Here is a 22,573-nt window from a genome sequence, read left to right as displayed (position 1 = left end):
TGCATTCTTTCATTCGTTTAATGTCTGCGAATTAAAGGAAAAAAATGGTGTGATGTGGTGTGATGTCATTGTGCTAGGGGAGCTAAGCTGCCTTGGAAGGTGAGGATGACCTCTTCTTTATGTTTGTATTGAAAGATGGGAAAAGCCCCAAGCATAGGGAACAGTGACAATGGAGACGGATGTAGGGTTAAATTTAGTGTTTTCAAGAGATTACCACCGTTGGTATTAAAGTTACCAATGTTCTCCCAATTCCTAATTCTTCTTCTTCTTTTTTTTTCGGGGGCTGGGGGGAATGCCGAGGATTGAACCCAGGGCCTTGTGCATGCTAGACAATCACACTACTGACCAAGCTATATCCCCAGCCCTCAATTCATTTTTTTTTAATATTTATTTTTTAGTTGTACACAATACCTTTATTTTGTTTATTTTTATGTGGTGCTGAGTATCGAACCCAGGGCCTCACATGTGCTAGGCGAACGCTATACAGATGAGCCATAACCCCAGCCTCCTCAATTCATTTTTATCCTAGTTAAGATACTTGTACAATCAATGTCCCCCCACCCCCCCCAGACAGTTCAAGATTAACAGAGAACATCACTGGATATAGGTCAGCTTATGCACTGTTTCAAAACACTTGTGATATTAAGTCATGGGGTCATGGGTCCCTTTACTAACACTTTCTTTTTTTGGTACCAGGGATTGAACCCAATGGTACCACTAAGCCACGTTCCTCATCCTTCTCAAAATTACTATTTTTTGGTACTATTATTTTTTATTTTGAGACAAGATCTCCCTAAATTGCTGAGGCTGGTCTGGAGTTTTCGATCCTCCCTTCTTAGCCTCGTGAGTCCCTGGGATTACAGGCCTGTGCCACCTAGCCTGGTTTCTTTACTGACACTTTCTTGATTATACTTTCTAGCTTATGTTTGTTTTTTTTTTTTCTTTTTAACTGTGGTTTCTTAAATTGACGAACCACATTCGGTTGACACTTAGGGTACCTACACTATTACTTAGATGCTGGAAGCCGGACCGGATACTAGGAAGGAAATAACCTACAAAAAGTGTTTTGGGATACTATAAGCGATCCATAACAAGAGGCCCCTAAGAGGGCTGGGCATACAGCTCAGTTGGTAGAGTGCCTGCATCACATGCACAAGGCCCGGGTTCAATCCCCGGAGTGGGGGATGCCCCTAGGAGGGAGAAAGCTTATAAAAACAACTCAATACACAATTTTAAAAAGGAGGCAGCCGGGCGTGATGGCCACGGCTGTAATCCCAGAGATTCCGTAGGTTGAGGCAGGAGAATCCCAAATTCAAGGCCAGCCTCAGCAACATAGCCAGACCCTGTCTCGAAAAATAAAAAGGGCTGGAGATGTAGTTCAGTGGTAAAGCACCACTGGGTTCAATCGCAAGAAACGAAGGAAGGAAGGAAGGAGGAAAGAAGCAAGCCAGCAGGAAAGTACAGGCGTCTGAAGCCCAGGTGAAGAACTGGCAGGAACGCTTCAGAGCCACAGGTGTGTGCGGTTTCCACGGAAACGCTCTTTCCCAGTGGACCGCGAGGTTCTGGATGGGTGTAGCCGGTAGCTCCGCCCATCCACCTCTGAGGACCAATGATGGGCCGGGAGGGTTGCAGCGCGTGCGTAGAGTGGAGCGTCAGCCGGTCGGCGGCCTCGAGGTGTGGGCGGAGCTCCGGCACGCCTGCGCCCTGTGGTCCGTGCGCACGCGCCCTCCCAGCATGCCCTGGGCGCGCGGGCGGCGGGCGCCTCAGTCTGCGGCCGACGGCGGCAGCGGACCTGAGGCGCTGGAGGTGTCCACCTCAGCTGAGGCTGGTGGACGCTGGCCGGTTGCAGCGAGGGTGCCGCCGGAGCAGACCCTCCCGCCATGAAGCCCCCCGCAGGTACTAGCCGCCTCTCGCCGAGGCCCAGCTCGCCGGACCCCGGCGTCCCCTGCACCCGCGCGTCTCCCGGGATCGCGACTTGGGCCTGAGACCCGAGCCCAGTGACCCTGAGCCCAGAATGGTGGGCAGTTGGTGGCTGACCCTGCCTCCTGGTCTGCCGAATGAATGAAACAACTTTTCCAGCGCTTCATCCAATTCGCAAACTTCACGAGCTTCCCCCGTGGACGGGTCGGGCCGTGGGGTGGACTCCGGGGCGGCGGGGGGGCAGTGATTAGGACCTGCGCCCCGTCCTTCTGGAGTTCTGCAGGGAAATCGGTCGTTCAGAAGTTAACGTGCAAACGAGGACTTTAGATGGGGGTCGGTGGCGTGCAGCAGGCGGTCTCGGGGAGCCCCCTGTACGGAGGTGGGCCTGGAGGGCCCCCTGGGGTGGCGGCCTTGGAGCCTGGACTCTAGGGCCGAAGGAGCTGCCTGCCAAAGCTAGGGAGGGTTCCTCCCGGACGGAGGGACCCCCAGGGCATAGGCGGGGAGCCTGGAACACCAGCGTTTTGAGAGTCATTTTGGCTAAAACAGGCACCTGGGAACTCTTTCATTTTAAGGGCAAAGGGGCACCGTTGGAAGGGTTTTCATCAGGGGAGCAATGTGACCTGTTCTCTGTATTTTAGAGAATCGCTCAGGTTGTGTGGTGCCTCCTTGTTTATATCCTTGAATTTTCTTATGCAGGCTGTCCTCCCCCAGTTCTTTCTCCAGCACCCAATAAACATGGTAAACGTTAGTAATAATAATTAGGCCAATTGAGGCTTCAGGGAGGCAGGAATGTTGTCTGCCTTGTTTGCTGCTGGATCATTAACTCAGAGACCCAGCACAGAGGCTGCAGCCAGTAAATATTTACAGATTGAGTGGACTTCCACAGGGTCTCAGATCCTTGCTCCTCTGGGAGAGTTTCCTGGCAATTCCAGTTCCCATTGTTCTCCATCTTCCCTGAGCTCCTGACACTCTGCTTGACTACAAGTTTTAATATGGGTGCACGGTTCCCTTTCTGCAGTTTTTAAATTAAAACTGCTCCATGAACAAGATTTGCTTGAAGTTTGCAGCAGTCATTTGGCCAGAAAGTCCGACTGATGCACCTCCTTTTTCTCAGCCTCTCAGTGGTTAACTGGGACATTCATGCCACCTGGGGACACTTGTGGCTGTCATGACTGGGGCGGGTGCTCCTGGCATGGAATGAGTGGAGACCAGAGATGCTGCTTCACACACTTCAGTATCCATTGCAGCCCATCCCAGAGACTGTCCAGCTCCACGTTCAGTGCTAGGAGAGAGGAATCCTAGTGTTCATTTCCTTGCTCCACTGCAGAAAGACTGATTTGGTTATTAGGTGTTTCTCCACTCTATTTAGATGTTATAATGTATGGACTATGTACTTATTGTATTACCTTTCCAAAATAGGGGGAGGGGGCTTGATTTTCTTTTTTTCTTCTTGGTACCAGGGATTGAACTCAGGGGTGCTCCACCACTGAGCCACACCCCCAGGCCTATTTTGTATTTTCTTTACACACAAGGTGTCACTGAGTTGCTTAGCTTGTGCCCAGCCACAAGCAGTTCCTCTTCTGGCCCTCCTGCAGGGTCACCTGGCAGGTCATTTTATGCACCTCTTTCTCAGGGAGGCAGGGGAGTGGGTGGACGAGGCCCCTGGTACTCCTGCAGCACCTGTGGGGCACACCTCCTCCTGAAGAGCTTACTGAGTTAATGAGCTTCTAGAAGCCCATGCTCCCCACCTGGGTGTGGACCCTGGAGGGAGCAATAGAAGGGGCTTCTCTAGGAAATCCCCCTTCCTGCCTTTTTCGTCCTCTGGCATGGTGGGAGCTGAGCAGTGAGTGCCCAGGGGTCTAGCTCCTCCTTTCTGTTAACCTGGAACTCTGAGGTGCTTGGGTCTCCAGGCAGGGTTTCTAGCAGTGGTGCCCTTGACATTGTGTGCTGGGTGTCCTGGGTACTGTGGGGTGTTGAGCACATCCCTAGTCTCCACCAGTCCGTGCCAGTGGCATCCCTTCCAAATGTCCCCAGATGTTGCCTAGTGTCCCTGGAGGGACTTGAGAGGACAGAGTCACCTCAGTCTGTGCTTCTCCACGAGACCCCTGGGTCACTTTGACCCTGAGTGTAGACTTGCTCAGACACGGTTGGTGCTGGCTTCTCTCTGTCCAGCCTGTGCAGGAGACGTGCTGGACACGGCCACCCCCTGCTCTGTGGTGAACTACCTGAGGTGGGACCTGAGCGCGCAGCAGATCGAGGTGCTCACCAAGGAGCTCATCGAGCAGACCAAGCACGTGTACGACCAGGTGGGCTCACAGAAGTTTGAGGACGTCTCCTACGAGAGCACCCTCAAGGCACTGGCTGATGTGGAGGTGTCCTACACAGGTGAGCCCTGCTCAGCATCCAGTGGGGAGTGTCGTGCCAAGGTGACACCACGGCAGGCTCAGGGCCCAGTGCTGATCACCCCCCACTCCTTGACGCCCACCTGCTTCCAGGGCAGTAGTGATCAGGCACGCCCATCCCGGTCAGGCACCAGGAGTCTTTCAGGAGAGAAGGCTCCTGCTCTGTGTTCCTCCACCTCACTGCCCGTCTGTCCACAGCTGTCCTGGGTTGCATCATCTGGGAGCCTAAAGTGGGAGGGAGCCAGCTCCTGTGACAGCCTTGAAACCGGAGTCCGGCTAACCTCTTCCCAGTCCCAGAGGGTGTTTATTTTCTGTTGAACTAGTGAACTCTGCCTGGGTCTTAGTTTGTTTGTGTGTATGTGTTTTATTTTGAGACAGGGCATTGTTAGGTTGCTTAGGGCCTTACTCAGTTGTCTAGGCTAGCCTCAAACTTGAGATCCTCCTGCCTCAGCCTCCCTAGTTACTGGGATTATAGGTGTGTGCCACCATGCCCAGCTCTGGTTTTGCTACAAGTCCTAGCTGTGTTACCCAGGCTAATCTTGAATTCTGGGGCTCAGGATCCTTCTGCCTCAGGCTGCTAAATAACTGGCACTACAGGTGCCCACCACTACCCTGTCGACTTAGTACGTTTTCTGTGGCTGTAACAATACCTGAGACTGGGTCATGTGTTGAGAGGTTTATTTTGGTTCACAGTCCTTGAGGCTGGGAAATCCAAGATTGGGAAGCTACACCCAGTGAGGCCTCACCTCCTTGGGGACAGGGAGGGCACAAACGGTGCTCAAACCACACAGCCTCCTTTTGTGTCCTGCCCCACCTGTCTCCTCAGCCTCCATCACCCTAAACTTGGGTGACCCTCAAGTGTGCCCCTCACAAGCCAGCACAGCCCCTTTGCTCACTTTATGAGGACCACCTGGTTGAAGGGGTCAGGAAACTGTCCCAGAGCTTTTCTTAGAGGTTGACGGTGTATAGGTGTATCCAAAAGAGCATGCGGTCTTGCTACAGAGGACTGTCAGCAAGGAAACACGCTGTCCCGGGTCTCGGGCACCATCTCCCTTTCCTTGGAACCATGGAGCCTCACTGGGCTCTAGCTGAGGGGCTCTCAGCCTGGAGCTGTCTCCAGCATGGATTTCATTCCAGGCCGAAGCAGGCTGACTCCAGAGGGGTTGCTGCTGTTGGCAGAAGCTGGGTGGAGTCCGGCTCTGCCTCTGGTCACTCTGGCCTCGGGCAGGTGAAGGCAGGAGGACCACTGGGCTCAGGAGTTCAAGGCTGGCCTGGGCAACACAGCAAGACACCGTCCTGTGGGGAAAAAGCAGCCTACACTGGAGAGATTCAGCTGAGGCAGGAGGAAAGTTTGATTTTTGAGACATCATTGTCCCTAAAAGTTTTTAGATGGGTGATTATGGTGTGTTGTAGGAGCTGCCACTTGAAAACTGTGTTGTGGTACTTGGGATGCAAGGTGTGTTGTTCTGATTTCTCACTCTGTGTCAAGTGAGTCTGCTGGCCCTCGGGTAACTCCGCCTGCCTCTTCCTGGGTGTGACTGTGCCATGACTGTTTGGTTCCCACCTTCTCTTGCAGCTGCTCATCCCTTTCCACTCAGTGGCTGGAGCAGTGGTGAAGGCAGCCGGAGTTGGTCATGCCACTGCCCTCCGCATGCAGCCACAGCCTGGGCCTGCCTGTCCTGTGCCCTGGAGCTTCCCGCCTCCCCCAGAGCCTTGCCACCTGACCTGACTCCTCCTCCCTTGGCTGAGCGTGGTGCTTCTCTGATCACAGAGGCCCTTTCCACCCGTGGTGCTAGGCTATCACCTATAGTGTACCTGCAGTGCCTGGGTGGTCCCTAGCCTGGACATCCCAAAAGGACTTTGTGTCAACCTGCCGCGGACCACCACTGTGGGACCACCACTGTGTTCAGTGCTCCTGAGCTTCACAGGCCGGGCCTCCCCACTGCCTGACAGGTCTTGCTGTGCAGGGAACCCTCCCAGGCTGGGGGTCTGCCCTGGCTGCAGGATCATGGTGTCCACCTCACTGATCTGAATCTCTCCAGTGCAAAGCATATGCTGCTTTTTCCCCACCGGACGGTGTCTTGCTGTGTTACCCAGGCCAACCTTGAACTCCTGAGCCCAGTGGTCCTCCTGCCTCAGCTGCAGAGTGACGGGGACCACAGGTGTGGACACTGTTCCCAGCTCCATTTCCTTTTCAAACTTCCCTGCTGAGCCGAGCTGGCTGTGTGGCTCTCTCACTTGAGGTCCATGTCTCAGTGGCTCTCAGTGCTCACGGAGTGCCCAGCTGCTGACACTCCTCCACTTAGAGCATTTTTATTCCCCCAGAAAGGAACTTTTGTGTCACTCTGTCCCTCCCCAGTCCTGTCACCCACGAGACCACCTTCTGTCCATAGGCTCTCCTGGACTCTTCCTATCAGTGTAGGTGCACCACGCTGTGTACCCCTTCACCCTTCATGGGTACAGGGCTGCCCCCACTGGTCGTGGGGACTCCTGCTGAGGGTGCGCAGGTCCCCTGAGGTCGTGCATTCTGGTCAGGTGACTCCCTGCGAGTTCGGCTGCTGGTTCACGCTGCTTCTCTGTTAGTCACAGTGAGACTGTGGCTGTGGCTGTTTCTTTGGAATTGGGTTCCTGCGCACCCTGGTCTGGTCACGTGTGTTCTGTCGTGGTCTTTCCTACCGTGGAGTGTCATGAATTGAATCTGTGTCTCCTGAGACCATGGTAACAGCTCTTTGCCTCTGAGCCAGTGTCCAGCTCAGGCCTGAGCGGAGGATTTCAGTGAGGAGGGACCAACAGCTGTGCCTGGGCAGGGCGGGGCTGGGGGGCCATGCGGGCCCTGTGGGGCTGCTTCCCACCATCTGTTCTCCCACCTGTCGCAGTCCAGAGGAACATCCTTGACTTCCCCCAGCATGTGTCTCCAGCCAAGGACATCCGCTCGGCCAGCACGGAGGCGGACAAAAAGCTCTCAGAGTTTGACGTGGAGATGAGCATGAGGCAGGATGTGTACCAGAGGATCGTCTGGCTGCAGGTGAGGCCTCGGGCAGGGTGGGACCGCCAGGCGGCAGGTCTCTTTCCTCAGGACTGGAGAGCTCTGTTCTCTTGCTTTTAAAAAACATGACAATGCTGGCTATGGTGTCATCCTGTCATGTCAGCCTCAGCAACTTAGCAAGGCCCTTTCTGATATAAAAAAACTGGAAAAAAAAAAAAAAAAAAGAAAAGAAAAACCAGGTTGTGGCTTAGTGATAAAGTGCCCCTGGGTTCCATCCCTGGTACCAAAAAAAAAGTATCACATGACAACCACTTCTGGGGACAGACAGCTGCAGTGGCTGCATCACAGAGAGCACAGTTAAACACCTTTCGACGGTAAGCTTTGCCAGGCGCAGTGGCTACGCCTTGTCATCCCAGCGACTCATCTGGGCAGGACGGGGTGAGTTCCAGGCCAGCCTGGAAACTTGGCAAGACCTGCCTTGAGATAGGGGCTTAGGGTGGTGAGGGTTAGTGGTAGATCATCCCTGGGCTTAATCCCCGCCCCACCCAAAATAGTCACCTTCTGTTTGCTTTGCAACTGAGGAAAAGTTAAACAGACAAATAATGACAAGAACAAGTCTAGCAAAGCGTCCACTCAGGGGGCTACAGGCTTTCTCACAGGCACCACTGGGTTCCTGGGCCCAGCCACCGAGGTGTTGCTTGGTGACAGCAGCCTGTGCCCACAGGAGCCCAACGAGGGTGATGTGGCGGAAGGTGTGACCCCTGTGGATGCCTGTGCCGCCCTCCTGTCCTGGGCGGCGAGGACCTGGTGCTGCTGTTGCCAGCACGCCCTGGCTGGTGGGCCAGGAGGCAGGTGCACCTCCCCAGAGCTTGGCTGCTGCCATGGGTCGGAGCGTGAGAAGCTGGGAGTACATTAAAGCAACTTTTTAAAAACTTTGTCTTTATCGAGGCACCAGTAGGTTCAGTGCACTTGTGAGAACATCTTGCACACCTCCCCCGGTGGTGACATGGTGCACAGCTGTTGCACAACTCCAGGACCAGAATGCTGGTCTCCCCCAGCCCTGCCCCTTGTTACTGTTTACCCTGGCCTGTCAGCTGGGGCCGTTCAGAGCCAAGCACGCACTCGGTTCAGGTCTCGAGTGGACATGGCATTACTGCTCTGGAGTGCCGTGTGCCCAGCCTGTGGTGGGCATTAATGATTGGGTGACTGGGTCTTAAGAGAGTGCCCAGCTGTTGTCTGGGAGCAGCCACACTCTCCCACTCCCACCAGAGAATTCGTCCTTCTTCCGGCCAGCATTTGGTGTTGTCCTAATTCTTCATGTCAATGTTTCCATTTGGTACTTGCAGGAAAAAGTTGAGAAGGACTCACTGAGGCCAGAGGCGCAGCGCTACCTGGAGCGGCTGATCAAGCTTGGCCGGAGAAACGGGCTCCACCTCCCCAAGGAAACTCAGGAAGTGAGTGAGTGGCTCTGTCCCTGGCCCGCCTCCTGCAGTGTCTTCCTAGGATAAGCTCCAGAGCCACTCAGGCTGTGCTGCCTGCTGAATGTGGAGGGTCTGACCTCTGAGCCTGAGAGCCTTGGCTGCCTGCTTCTGGTCCAGGGGCCAAGTCCCTGTGGTCCCAAATAGGCCACGTGGGCCCCCATCTCCCCTCTCAGGGCCACAAAACAACAGGGATAATGGGACAGTGCTGCTGCAGACTGGACCATGCCATGAGCAAGACCCACGTCTAAGTCCTGGCAACCTGAACCAGCCCTACTGTGCCACCACCTGGTGGGGTGATCAGGCTCCAAGGGAACATTCCGAGGACTGCCTCCTGGGACCCTCTGTAGGATTCCCTGCGTTAGCGTGTGCGGAGCTTGGAGCAGGGCTGTGGCTGAGGTTCCGAGAGGCAGATCAGGGCAAGTACCCTGTGAGGATGGTTTGCTGCAGCTCCCAGGAACAGGGTGTGCACATCAGGGACTCTGAGCACTGCTAGGTTGTGAGCAGGCAGGGAAGGGCGCGAGGCCAAAGCCTTGGTTGTGGCGATGGACGGCTAGGCTGGCTCTGGGCATAGGAGCCAGCCCTGGGGTGACCAGTGCAAGCATACAGTGGCCAGGAGGACAAGAGCCACAGAGGTGTGGGCGCAGCTCTGGCAGGTTTGCATCTGAAAGGCACGTTTCAGGGCGAGCCACTTGCTGAATGTAGGAACTGGTCCCCCCGAGAGGGACCAGCTCCCCAGGGTCAGCCAGGCCCCAAGATGCCAAAGCATTAGAGTGCAGAGAAATAGATGTGGCTAGTGTAGGCATCAGGCTGATGACCAGTACTTGACACACAGGCCATCCCGGCCAGGTGGGAGTCCCTGCCAATGGCTAAGGAAAGTGGAACTGGGAGGTATGTTTTTGGGTGAATCCAGTGCTGGTTACAGTGGAACTAGATCCCACCTTGGGACCGAGGGACTCCCAGATCCCAAGAGCAGAGCCCACCGCAGGCGGCTACAGATTCTCGCCTCGGCCAGGAGACTCAGTGATCAGGAGACGCCTCGGGTTGCTGAAAACCAGAGTGTGTTGGGAAGAGTGGGAGCTGCACAGCCCCCCAGAACCAGGTGGGGAGGGTGGAGCCCAGGCAGCTGCACACCCTCGGCAGTGGGTTCCTCCTGGACAGTGGCCCTAGTGAGCAGGGGATTCCGTACCTCCCCATACACCAGCGTGTCCCTGTCCCACCTCGTCCATAGAGCCTTGTTGGCACGCCTGGTTGGTGTGCGTGAGGCCCCTGAGGGCAGGAAGCACCCTCAGGACTGGAAGAGGCCATGGGGTCAGTTCCTCGGGAATCAGCTCACACTTGAGTGGGGTTGGCTTTTGCCTGTTTCTTGAAAACCACGTTAGTCAGGTAGAGGGTGCAGACCTAGGTTCGTCGGATGCCCAGAAGCTTAGGCTGTGGTCTCTGACGGACGCTAACTCCTACTTGGAGGGTCTGGAAAGCTCTGGGCTAGATCCCGAGCAGAAGAGGGCGCAGTCTGGAGCTTTCCAGGGTCCAGCCCTGCAGGTGCAGGGTTATGTGGAGCTTCACGCTGGATGTCTACACCTTCCCACGGGTAACGGGGATTTTTCCTTTTTTCTAGTTGGGTTTTTTTTTTTTTTTTTTTTTTTGGTACTGAGGACTTGGTACCAAGGTCACTTTACCACTGAGCCACATTCCTAACCCTTTTTATTTTTTATTTTGAGATGGGTCTTGCTAAGTTGCAGTCTGTCCTCAAGCTTGCCACCCTCCTGCCTCACCTCCCAAGTCACTGTGTGTCAGTTGTCCACTGTTCCTGCCTGGGTCTTGGAGGAGAGCTCCGTCCCAGGCAGGCCCTTGATAGGAGCGAGCAGGGGCCTCTGCCCCGCTCTGGGTGCGTGTGCCTGTGTGGTCCCTCCCTCCTCCACTGCTGTTGTCTCTCTGGCAGAAAATCAAGAGCATCAAGAAGAAGCTGAGCCTCCTGTGCATTGACTTCAACAAGAACCTGAACGAGGACACCACCTTCCTGCCTTTCACGCGCGAGGAGCTAGGTGCGGCAGGCTGTGCGGGCTGCTCCTGGGCTGCTGCGGTCGGGTGGCAGGAGGTGGGGCGTCCTCACCTGGCTGCTCATGGGCATTCTGGAAGCCCGGGCCCCAGGTCCTCCTCAGGAGGCCACTAACCCTGGCTTGGCTGTGACTCTGTGGGGGCAGGAGAGGCTGGCACTAGGTGTTCCTGCCTCCTCGGGGGTGGTTTTTTGTTTGTTTTTTTTCTCCCCAATGTTTTTTTAGCCGTAGGTGGGATAACCCTGTATCTTATTTACTTATTATATGTGGTGCTGGGGCCTCGCCCGTGCGAGACACGCGCCCCCCACTGCGCCGCAGCCCAGCCCCCTGGTGGTGGTTCAGTCTTCCTGAAAGGTGGGAGCCGTGGAAGCCACTGTTCCCAGGCCTGGCGGTGTGTGGAGTCCTGGAGGCCTGGTTCCCCCTTCTTCTCGCCTCTCCTTCCCCGAACAACTGACTGTGGACATGCCAGACCTGCAGAATGGCCTTGAGGACATGCGGGGGCACCTGCGGGCACTTTCCACGTCTGGGGTCTGCTCTGCGCGAGTGTGATCTGAGCTGCAGCAGGAACGTGCTGCACGCGCCCCCAGGACCCTCCCTGAGACCCACCCTTTCTGGCAGGACGGTCCCTCGGCCTTTCATTCCTGTCTTGAGAGCCTGTTTTGTGGCATTTGTCTTTCTGTCCCTGAGGACTCTGCTGGGGTTTCAATAAGGCTGGTGTCCCCCGTTCCAGGTGACGGTGTCGTCTAAGGGATGTTGTCACGTGGGTGGCTGCCTCTGAGGAGGCTGGCCAGGAAAACCCGCAGGATCCAGACACAGCCTCCACTGAGTGCCCAGGGACAGTCGGCTGAGCCCGGCCACCCTCCTCGCTTGGTCTGTGTGTCACTGGCAGCGAGACCCACCCTTTGGCTCCAGGATCCTGGGAGAGCTGAGGCCCCCGATGGCTCTAGAGCACCTGTTCCCCAGCTCTGAAAGCCGCGGCATCTGCCACCACATGCTGTTGTGCTGCCCTGCTGCCCACCACAGGGCCTCTGGAGTCCAGCAGAGGGGCGCTGTGCAGAGAGGCACACTTGCCCTCTGTGCTGGTGGGCTGTGGGGCGCTGCCCTCCCTGCACTTCCGCCCTTGCTGGGAGTTCCACAGGTGCCCCTCTGCCACCACGTCCCCTCAGGCTGGCGGTCCCTGCTTCTTGCTGCGCATGTGCAGAGCTTCCTGTCTGACCCGGTGGGTCCCAGCCCTGCTTCCTTCTGTGCATGTGCCGTGCTGGGGGTGGAACGCTGATCTCAAGCGCTCAGCGGGTGCTGACCGCTCAGCCTGCAGTCCCCTGGTGGGGCTCCTTGGTGCCCGTGTGTGCCCCTGGGTGTGCCAGGCTTCCAAGCACTTGCCCACCTTCTGGCTCATCCTGCACCTTCCCTGTCCCGGCACCCGCATCGGCCACCTCTCCAAAGAGTCCGGGCTCCTCTGGTGGAGGAAGAAGTTTAGGGACAGGACATGGATGCCAGGTGACTTGTTGCTACCCAGGCCTCCTCTCCAGGCTCCCTACATAGAGCCAGGAGGGCATGTGGACGTCCTGGCTTTGGTGGCTCGAACTGCCACCTGCTGACTCTGCAGTGGGGAGGGCAGGGCGTGCAGCTGGAAGGGCACTGCGTGCTCTGGTCTTTGGGGCTGACTGTGGACCACCTCCTTGTGGTGCTGGTGGCAGCAGCACCTGTAGCTCCTGGTGGGCCCGGGATGGCCAGGGCACAGGAAGCACTCCAGGGCGTGGACAGGCCAAGTGTGACCCTGTTGGAGAGGGGAGATGTCCGTCTATGCTCGGCATGCATGCGTGTCTCACACGTGCTCTATGTCTACTCTGAAGGTCCCCGAGTACATGGTGACCCCTCAGTTCCAGCCATTCAGGTCCACAGCCGGCCCTTTTCCTTGTTCTGACTCTTGCTGGCGGCAAGAAGTCGGTCCCCTTCACAGTGGCGGTGATTGTGGTGGGGGAAGGTGCGCGCAGCCCCAGCAGCCCCAGGGCAGTATGTGGCGCCCAGGGGGTCGGTTCTAAGGGCTGTGTCACTGCTGCTGGGCCCCGAGACCCCAGTCGGGGCTCCCATGACTGATTTTTGCCCGGTGAGTGAGGATCTGTTAGGCCAGCCCAGAACCCAGCAGGACTGAGGCCCGGCTAGCCAGTCATGTCTCCACCCCAACCTGGAAACTCTCAGGACCCTTGCCACATGCCGAGGCTGCCTCCCAGGGGGCCCTGGGAAGCTGTCCTGGTCATGACACAGCCGGCCCGTGCCTGGCTCTGAGCTTGAGCATGCAGCCTGGGTGTCCCCCTGCCGGAGGCTCCAGTGGGAAGGCAAGGCTCTGTTGGCACTCGGGCGACCGGACGGGTCTTTGGTGGTGCCATAACAGGAGACCCCCACGAGGGACAGTTCCACAGGAGTGGCAGTGTGCTCACGAGAGGCCCATTCTGGGGGACAGGTGTTTGCCTCCTAGCTTTCTGTTGGTTCTTTGCTGCTCCCTATTTTCCTTCTTAGCATTTGAGGTCCCCTGGCATCCCCTGTGCATGGGTCTGACCAGGGCTCCACCACCCCCATCGTGCCACACGAGCAGCCAGGGCAAGGCTCCCTGTGTGCCCACTCCATGTTCAGCTCTTCTGGCCCCGAGGGTTTCCTAACGAGAAGGCTGTGGGTCGCCCAGGTGCAGAGTCCTGCTGAGGGCACGGAAGGGTGCTGTCCGGAATGACCACTCCCTGCTGGCTCCTGTCCCAGCCTTTGCACGAGGGAAGCCCATGCCTTCCCTGCGCTCCCTGGGCCCGCTGTGGCCGTGCCATTCACTTAATACCACTGGGTTCTGTCCCCACAGGAGGACTCCCTGAGGACTTTCTGAACTCGTTGGAGAAGACTGAGGATGATAAGTTGAAGGTCACCCTCAAGTACCCCCACTACTTCCCACTCCTGAAGAAGTGCCATGTGCCCGAGACTAGGAGGAAGGTGGAGGAGGCCTTCAACTGCCGCTGCAAGGAGGTGAGTGGCCTCCCTCGGCCTCAGCGGCTGGCCCAGGTACCGTCCACTCAGGTGAGCCGCCTCCATGGCTTTTTCCCCGGGTCCGTCTGACCTGTGCCTGCGTGGATTTAGTGACCCACAGAGGCCTCCCTGTGGGGCTCGGTCTGTCCCTAAGTGGTGTCTGTCAGGTCCAGCTCTTCCCTGGGCACAGTGGCCCTGGATGCCCTTTCCCAAGCTCTCATCCAGGGCTGCCCCAGGCATGGCTCTCCAGCTGTCCCTCACTTGCTGCAGCCTGGGGTTCCTCTCTCACGTGGTGTAGCTGTCGCAGACCTGCTGGGCACAGCCTGTGTGCTGTGTCCAGGTGTTCAGGTTGTGCACTCCCCATACACAGTCCTGGGTTTCCACACTCCTTGGATGGCCAGGTGGCCTCTGGGTGCATGTCCTCATTTAGCATCTCTTGCAAGGGGCAATGGGACTGGCCCCCTTGGATGCCCCAGTGCCACCACATCGGTGCCTGCACGACTGGGAGGGCTGGTGGCAGGAGGCCCCCCAGCAGAGCAGGTTCTACACCTGAGGATATGCTGCCCTGGGTGGAGGCAGACCACACGGGGCTCCAGGGACTCCCCACGACAATGAGAGGTGGGGTGCACCTCCTGTAGAGCAGGCTCTGGCCAGGGCACCACAGCCTGGTGTGGCCCTGGAGAGTCCTCGCCCCGAGTCCCACCTGACCCCCCAGGCTTTAGGCCAATGGCAGAGTACAGGGCACGCTGAGACCCAGATTGGAGTGGGACTCTGTGTCTGGCAATGTGGAGGTGGGCACTGCTGGACGTCCCCTGGGTCCTCTCATCTGAGTTGGCCACACAATCCCCGGTTTTAACCGGGCTCCGTGGCCGTGGTACTCAGGGTGTGTCCTGTTCGAGCAGCCTCTGCTGATCCTCAGGGAAGCGGGAGGCAGTGGGTCTTACTGTGGGTGTCCACAAGTCCCTGTGGTCGGCTGGCTATGTGACCTGCCAGGTCAGTCTGCTCTGCCAGCCTGGTGGCAGTAGACAGAGCCTGGGATGGCCATAACCTAGAGGGTGTGGTGTCCCCAAGCACAGCAGTGCCACTCCTGGGGCCATCCCTGCCCCGCGCATTGCTTCCACTTGTGGCATGGGACCCCTTCCAGACCTGCTGGGCACAGCCTGTGTGCTGTGTCCAGGTGTTCAGGTTGTGCACTCCCCATACACAGTCCTGGGTTTCCCACACCCCTTGGATGGCCAGGTGCCTCTGGGTGCATGTCCTCATTTAGCATCTCTTGCAGGGGGCAATGGGGCCGGATCTGATTCTGGAAAGAGCTCAAGGGCACAGGCACCTGAGGTGGGCAGCCTAGTGCCGAGCAGCCCAGGCTATCAGACGCAGGACGGCGAGGGCTCAGGGGGGCACCCCTGGCTCACGGGCTGACGTGTGGTTGCAGGAGAACTGTGCCATCCTCAAGGAGCTGGTGGCCCTGCGGGCACAGAAGTCCAGCCTGCTGGGGTTCCGCACACACGCCGACTACGTCCTGGAGATGAACATGGCCAAGACCAGCCAGGCCGTGGCCACCTTCCTAGGTAACCTGTCCCCACCTGCACTGGTCCTGGGCTCCCCCTGGGAAGACCACAGGGCGGCCCAGGTGTGAGTCGATCCTGCGGCTGTTCTCTGGCCTGGGCTGCTGCCCACGCACTGGGTCTGCTCCGTCCACGCACCGTGACCCTCACCTGTCAGCCTCCGTCAGCCTGCAGGGGCTCAGTGGGCGTCACGGTCCATTGTCCAGGCTCTGAAGTGAGGCCTCTGCCTGGCGCCTCCTGGGGCCTGGGGCGGGGAGCCCTGCCCTGGCATCCTCCTGTGGAGTAGAGGACGGCGGACACCCGCCTGTGCGAGCTGGGGGCGTGGCATGGTGCCAGCCTGGCATCACCGGTGTCCTCGCTCTTGAGCTTGCGTCCTCGTCTGGGGGGGCCGGCAGGGCCGGGCCAGCGTGCTGGACCCAGCATGATGGAGCCTGCCTCCCCAGACGAGCTGGCCCAGAAGCTGAAGCCCCTCGGGGAGCAGGAACGCGCCGTCATCCTGGAGCTGAAGAAGGCCGAGTGCGCGAGGCGGGGCCTGGCGTTCGACGGGCGCATCCACGCCTGGGACATGCGCTACTACATGAACCAGGTGGAGGAGACGCGCTTCCGCGTGGACCAGAACCTGCTCAAGGAGTACTTCCCCATGCAGGTCGTCACCCGGGGGCTGCTGGGCATCTACCAGGAGCTCCTGGGGCTCACCTTCCACCTGGAGGAGGGCGCCACCGTGTGGCACGAGGACGTGCGGCTGTACTCCGTGCAGGACGCAGCCTCCGGGGAGGTGATCGGCAAGTTCTACCTGGACCTCTACCCCAGGTGGGCATGGCCGGGCCTGGGGAGGGAGGAGCCTTCTGGGGAGGAGCACTAGGGCCTGCCTGGTGAACCTGGTGGTCACCATCGTTTCACTCTGCTCCCCAACACGGCTGCTGGTGCCTGGGCTACTTGGCACATAGGGAGCGCCCTGTGGCCTGGCCTCGGGCTTCACGCTGGGAGGCCCTGCCCAGGGAGTGGGGCCGCGGGGTCCTGAGGGGTCCTGAGGTCTGTGATCTGACGGGCTGCGGGAGCTGGAGTTGGGTGGCAGAATGGGACAGCCTGGCATCTTGTTCCCTGGGCCTGACCCTGCCTCCTTGTCCAGGGAAGGAAAGTACGGGCACGCGGCCTGCTTCGGCCTGCAGCCAGGCTGCCTGCGGCAGGACGGGAGCCGCCAGATCGCCATTGCGGCCATGGTGGCCAACTTCACCAAGCCCACCCCGGACGCCCCGTCCCTGCTGCAGCACGACGAGGTGGAGACCTACTTCCACGAGTTTGGGCATGTGATGCACCAGCTCTGCTCACAGGTGGGTGAGGGCTTGGGGGTCTGCCGCCCGTGGGGCTCTGCCCCGGACATCACCATGGAGATGGCGGCCCCACCTTGACTGTGGCCCAGGGCTGCCATCACCAGGTGCCACAAAACCGATGGCTCAGTCGTGGGCGTGATTTCCTGGCGGTCCCGAGACAGCCCTGCCGTCCCATGGGGTGGCTGCCTCCTCTGGGGGCCTTGGCTGGCGAGGGCATCTTCTCTCTGTGCCTTGAAACCGCCCCCTTGCCAGCCAGTCCTGAACTCGACAAGTCGGGATGGACGAGGCCCGCCTGATGCCCTCTGGGAGGTCCCCGGCCCCAGCACATCACATTCTTTGAGGGCTTAGCACCTGCACGGTGGCTCTTGGGAGGACACAGTCCAGCCCCAAGCCTCGCGGAGCTGCCGACGTGCTGGGAGAGGTGCAGAGGCCGCCTCCTGCCGTTCCTGCCAGGGACCCCAGGAAAGCCAGGGGACCCAGTGGGGCCTTGGAAGTGGGCTCAGAGCTCCACCCCGGACGGAAACGCTGCGCCCAGGGGACCAAGGTGTGGCAGGCTGCAGCCTGTGTCCTGTGGCAGCCTGGAGCCTGCCCCTGGACGAGCTCTGCTGCCTCTCGCTGTCCCACTGCGCTTCTCCCCCCACCAGGAACGTCCTGAGACGGCAGGCAGGAGCCCTGGGGACCGCCACGTGTCGACTTTAACACATCCAAGTTGTCCAGCCTCCTGTGCCCCAAAAAGAAGCCCATCCCGTAGTAGTCACCCCAGCCCTGTGTCCTCAGGACCGAGATGAGCCAGGGGCATGTCCCATGGAGCCACACCCCAACCCTTTCTGTCTTGAGACAGGGCCTTGCTGAGTTGCTGAGGCTGCCCTTGAGCTTGCCGTCCTGCCCCGGCCTCGCAGGTCACTGGGACTACAGCTGTGTGCCACCACGCTGGCATCTCCCCAGCCCTTTGTACCCACGCATCCGCTTCCTGCCTCAGCACGGCCCTGTTTGATGTTTCCTATCAGTGGAGTGGCGGTGACGTTGTGTCTGGTCCCCAGGGAGCACAGTCCACACTGCCACATTGTCCCCTCGCTCCTGCTCGTGGCCGAGTCCCAACTGTGCAGTTCGCTCCTTGGTGGCCTGAGGAGCACGTGTCTAACCTGGACGAGGCTCACTCCGCAGTCTTTATCTAGCTGGGCTTTTGTCACTCTGTGACCTGCCTTGCCCTCTCTAGGGGTCGGCTCCGTGGACAGGACAGAGGAGCACAGGTGGCTGCCATCTTCAGTAGCCCGGGAGCGTCCCTGTCCCCATCATCTTCAGGCGTCACAGGCTGTGGGGAGGGCTGTGCCCAGCACGTCGCCTGCGGGCCCACCTGTGCTCAGGAGGGCGGCCTGCACGGCTGTGCCCAGGTGCGGCCAGGTCGGGTGTCTGGAGCAGGGCGTGGAGCTGAGGCCTCCTGTGCCCCACAGGCTGAGTTCGCCATGTTCAGCGGGACCCACGTGGAGCGGGACTTCGTGGAGGCCCCGTCCCAGATGCTGGAGAACTGGGTGTGGGAGAAGGAGCCCCTGCTGCGCATGTCCCAGCACTACCGCACGGGCAGCGCCGTGCCCCAGGAGCTGCTGGACAAGCTCATCAAGTCCCGGCAGGCCAACACAGGTGCGCACCTGGGGACGGGCTCTGCCCTCGGCCCGTGGCCCCAGTGTGTCCTGCCAGGGCCTGGACCTCTGAGGCCACCCACGTCAGCCTCCTCTCCTCCCCCTCCCGCTAGGCCTCTTCAACCTGCGCCAGATCGTCCTCGCCAAGGTGGACCAGGCCCTGCACACGCAGACAGACGCAGACCCCGCCGAGGAGTATGCCCGGCTCTGCCAGGAGATCTTGGGGGTTCCTGCCACACCAGGTAGCCGCTTGCCAGCCCAGCCTGTCCTGGACAGGGGCCACGGCCGGGGTGAGAGGCCGCCCTGTGCTGGGTGCCCCCAGCTGCTGTGTCTGGCCCAATCCCGCCAGCCCCCTCCACTGCCGGGTGACCCGACTGCGTCGAGCTCTCGCCCTCCAGCTCCCCAGCCCCTCCTTGGCTCCTGGCCAGGTGTCACTCAGTGTCCTGCCAGCACCCCGGAGGGACACAGTGATGTCAGGATATGCAGGGTCATGGCTGAGGAGGCGGCTCCCCTGGGCGGCCCAGGACACTCCACCCTGTGGCGTGGTCTGGCCCCACACTTCTGTGGTGTGGGGGGAGCGGCGGGTGCCCCTCCTGCCCTCTCCTTCCTCCTTGCTGTGTCTCTGGGTGCCGGACCTCGCTGGGGGCCTCTCCGCCGCACCTCGGAGGCCATCACCACCTACCTGGTGGGTGGGAGTCGCCGTGGGGGCCAAACCACCGCCGACTGGGGCCGTGTCGGGGAGGCTGGCTCTCAGGCCCAGGTTCTCTTGGGCCTTTGCTTCAGAGAAACAGACGAGGGAATTAGGGTCTTGATCCTGAAGCGTGGCAGACTGCAGAGTCTAAGGCAGAAAACAGGGGCACAGCGCGTGGTGTGCATCCTTGGGCTGTGTGCGCACGCTCGTGCTTCGACCTGCAGCGTTGGTGGTTGTCGTTTTAGCTGTTGGGGACACAGCACCTTTATTTTATTTGTGTGTGGTGCTAGCATGGGACCCAGGGCCCCGCACGTGCTGGGCGAGCGCCCTACCACTGAGCCCCAGCCAGCCCCTCAACACGCAGCATTTATGGATTAATATCTCTAAGCACCTAAGAGGTCTTTCACCCGAGGGGTTTTTAGGCTGGGATGGAGGCAGGCCTCGCACGTGCTGGGCGAGCACTCTACTGCTGAGCCCCAGCCCAGCCCAGCCCTTATTTTTAAGAGACAGGGTCTCGGTTCCTGGGGCTGTCCCTGAACCTGCAGTCCAACGCCCCAGCCTCCCGAGCCTCTGTGATTACAGGCTGTGCCCCTGCTCCCAGCCCTTATTTTTGTTTTGAGCCAGGGCCTGGCTGTTGCCCACTGGCCTGGAACCCGCGTCCCTCCTGCCATGGCCTCCTGGGTTAAGGGATGATGGGTGTGGCCAACCAGGGAGTGTGCCTGGAGCCGGCAGCCCAAGCCCCTCATTGGCCCCCTCGTTGGCCACCTCGTGGCGGTGCCCATGTGACACCCAAGCATGCCCACCCTGCCTGCAGAGCAGCACGTTCCCTCTGGCCATGTGCCCACCCCTGCCTGGCCAGGCTCTGGGGCAGCTGCTGGCGCCTCCCTCCCTGGGAGCCCAGGAGGCTGCACCTGAGCCTCGCTCTTCTGTGCAGGGACCAACATGCCTGCTACCTTCGGCCACCTGGCGGGGGGCTACGACGCCCAGTACTACGGCTACCTGTGGAGTGAGGTGTACTCCATGGACATGTTCCACACGCGCTTCAAGCAGGAGGGCGTCCTGAACCGCAAGGTGAAGGCAGCGAGCACGGGTCGGGGGTCTCCAGGGAAGGGTCTCGGCCTGCATCAGCCCAGAGTTCTGTGATGGTCCCTGGTCCAGGACCAGGAACGGCACACCCAGGGCCTCGGGCCCACTGCCAGGTGGCACAGGGGCAGGTAGAGACCAGGCCTCTAGGGCGTGGTGCTGAGTCCTCGGCCCCGTGTTCCCGGACAGGGCCCCTGCTGAAGCCCAGCAGCCTGTCCAGCCTTGCTCAGCCCTGGCCCAGGCCCTGCCCTTCCTGAGCCTCCACCAGGGACTTCCCACCAGGCGTCCGCACTGACGCGGGCCCTGGGCATGGGGTCGCTCGCGTGTTCCTGGGCCATCCGCCACCTCCCGCCCTCTGCGCCCAGCCCAGCTTGCTCTGCCCTGGCAGGTCGGCATGGACTACAGAAGCACCATCCTGAGGCCCGGTGGCTCCGAGGACGCCAGTGCCATGCTGAAGCTCTTCCTGGGCCGCGACCCCAGGCAGGACGCCTTCCTCCTGAGCAAGGGACTGCAGGTGGAGGGCAGTGAGCCGCCCTCCTGCTGACACTGCCCACCGGATCCACGTCCAGCCCATGTTCCTGCCGCCCTGTGCCTTAGCCCCAGTCTGGGGTGGGCGGCCACCAGCACGGTGCTTTTTGAGGGTGGGCACACGGGGCAGTTTCTCCCTTGTCCTTGTCACGTCCGGGTCTCGGATGTCCTGTTGTGGCCCCTTCTGGGCTGGAGCTGGTGTGCAAGCTGGCGCTCGAGTGCCCTCCCCGGCGAGGGCCTCGTCCTGTTGCACTAGGGTGTCCCTCCCAGGGCCGCCTTCGGTCTACGAGGTGGTTCTGAGATGCAGCCATTAAACATGTCAAACAAAAGGGGCTCCCGGCTGGTCTTTGCTCTCCCTCCCGTCATGGAGTAGCTGCAGGTGGCCATTACGCTTGGTCACACGAGATGTCTCTGTGACCCCTAATGTCCCACTCGGTCCTCGGGCTCTGGCCAGCCTGTGGCTCCAGGCAGTGGTGTGCTTGTGCTCCGGGCTCTGGCATGCCTGGGTCCCTGGGGACAAGTTCACACTGGGCACCTGGGAAGGGCCCTCAGCTCTGTCTGGCCAAACCAAGGTCCTGGGGTCGCCAGCTAAGGTCTCTCCTCTTCTGCGGGTATCCCCTCTCCCCTCCACCTCCTCCTCACCTGAGCCCAGGACCCGTGTGCATTCGTGGCCTGGTGGAGATGGGGCCTCATGGGACATGCAGCCTGCATGGTCAGCGGCTCCGACCTCGTGCCCACAGAGTGTGCTTTCTCCCGAGCACCCACCAGGAGACTTGGCTGTGACCTTGTGACAGACCTGTGCAGGGTTGGTGGACTCACTCGCTCTGACTCAGCGTGGCTGCGGGAAGCAGCTGTGGTCTTCTTTCCCAGGCCCCTGGGTGTGGCCAGACCTCCAGCCCAATCCTCACTTCCCTGGGGAGGGTTTCTGGGGCTGTGCCCCCCTCTGTTCTCACCAAGCCGGGGGCACTGCCACGCACCTGGTACATGCCAGGGGTTCTGGGAGGCAGGGACTGCAATACTGGCCTGGTCCAGCACGTGTCAGGACCTCTCCAGGTTGCTCCCAAGAGGGCTTCGGGAGGCACCTGGGTGGGAGCTTGGCAGATGGCCTCTCCTGGACAGCCCAAAAGAAACACGGTGTGAGTCTCATGCCACTTAAAAGTCTCTAGTAGGCAGCCAGGCACGGTGGCACACACCTGCCGTCGGCAACCAGGAGGCTGAGGCAGGAGGAGGGCGAGTTCAAGGCCAGCCTTAGAGAGACCTGTCTCAACAGAGTGCTGCGGAAGTGACTCTGTAAGAGCCTCTGGGCTCCATCCCCAGTGCAAAAAGAAAAAGCCACCTAGTGGCCACAGTAAAAGGAAACTAGTGATCCCCCCACCCACCAACCCTTGACGGCCAGGAGCACAGTGACGTTTTGGCCAGGACAGTGGAAACTGCCACCGTGAACACCAGTCCCCACGGGGTCTCCCGCCATCAGATGGCAGGACGAGCAGGGAGCCCAGGGAACCTGAGGGAGGTGGGCGGTGTGGCCGAGAGCCCTGGGGTGGGCCTGGGCTGGGGGTCTGTGCTTCACAAAGACCCCACGGATGCAGCTGTGAGCCGCAGGCCAGCACCACGCCCAGGGGCATCTTGCGGGCACCTGTGACCCAGCGCCTGCCCGCTCTGTGACCTCTACGTGGCCACTGGCTGTGGACAACAGTGACCTTTGCTCTGGCTTTTCCTTGTCCATAGAAGGGTAGCTGGTCACTGTTTCTCATTCTGAAGTGACCTTGAAGTCGTCGAGCTCTCAGGGCACAGATGCTGCTGCCCGGGGACACAGAGGTAATGTGCCAGGGCGCGCGGAGTCATGGCTTATCCTGGGGTGGTCAGCAGGGTGACGGATACTCCAGGAG

General features: G+C 59.8%; 2 protein-coding genes across 7 annotated transcripts in view; one reads left to right on the top strand and one right to left on the bottom strand.

The window, feature by feature from the left end:
• The first annotated feature begins 1,745 nt into the window (after positions 1 to 1,745).
• Thop1 (thimet oligopeptidase 1) lies at positions 1,746 to 21,013 on the top strand. Of its 3 annotated transcripts, XM_026414692.2 has the most exons (13): positions 1,746 to 1,896; positions 4,093 to 4,305; positions 7,199 to 7,347; positions 8,655 to 8,762; positions 10,729 to 10,831; positions 13,689 to 13,849; positions 15,282 to 15,417; positions 15,858 to 16,224; positions 16,544 to 16,745; positions 18,197 to 18,383; positions 18,496 to 18,624; positions 20,008 to 20,144; positions 20,545 to 21,013. In XM_026414692.2, the coding sequence occupies exons 1-13, from the start codon at positions 1,881 to 1,883 to the stop codon at positions 20,698 to 20,700; spliced, it is 2,064 nt and encodes a 687-aa protein (XP_026270477.2). In that variant the 5' UTR covers positions 1,746 to 1,880; the 3' UTR covers positions 20,701 to 21,013. The 3 variants fall into 3 exon arrangements, with proteins under 3 accessions (XP_026270477.2, XP_026270478.2, XP_026270479.2); XM_026414693.2 differs by lacking the exons at positions 1,746 to 1,896; positions 4,093 to 4,305; positions 7,199 to 7,347; positions 8,655 to 8,762; positions 10,729 to 10,831 and adding exons at positions 11,385 to 12,340; positions 13,236 to 13,304; XM_026414694.2 differs by lacking the exons at positions 1,746 to 1,896; positions 4,093 to 4,305; positions 7,199 to 7,347; positions 8,655 to 8,762; positions 10,729 to 10,831 and adding an exon at positions 11,386 to 12,340.
• LOC144253944 (uncharacterized) overlaps positions 4,814 to 22,573 on the bottom strand; it is a 32,432-nt gene continuing 14,672 nt past the window's right edge. For 2 of the 4 annotated variants that reach the window (XR_013343375.1, XR_013343376.1), the window contains one exon: positions 7,354 to 7,510. Coding sequence is in view for 1 of the 4 variants with exons in the window: in XM_077796631.1 (XP_077652757.1) it covers positions 5,583 to 5,618 (36 nt within the window). In the remaining 3 variants the exon portion in view is untranslated. Of the gene's footprint in view, positions 5,619 to 7,353; positions 7,511 to 22,573 lie in introns of those variants that run through there. The other 2 variants (XR_013343374.1, XM_077796631.1) reach the window with 2 other exon arrangements.

Source organism: Urocitellus parryii, chromosome 3, assembly GCF_045843805.1.
Source record: "Urocitellus parryii isolate mUroPar1 chromosome 3, mUroPar1.hap1, whole genome shotgun sequence".
In the NCBI taxonomy this organism is placed as follows: Eukaryota; Metazoa; Chordata; class Mammalia; order Rodentia; family Sciuridae; genus Urocitellus; species Urocitellus parryii.
Note: the sequence above shows the minus strand (reverse complement) of the source record. Positions and strands in the feature narration are given on the sequence as shown.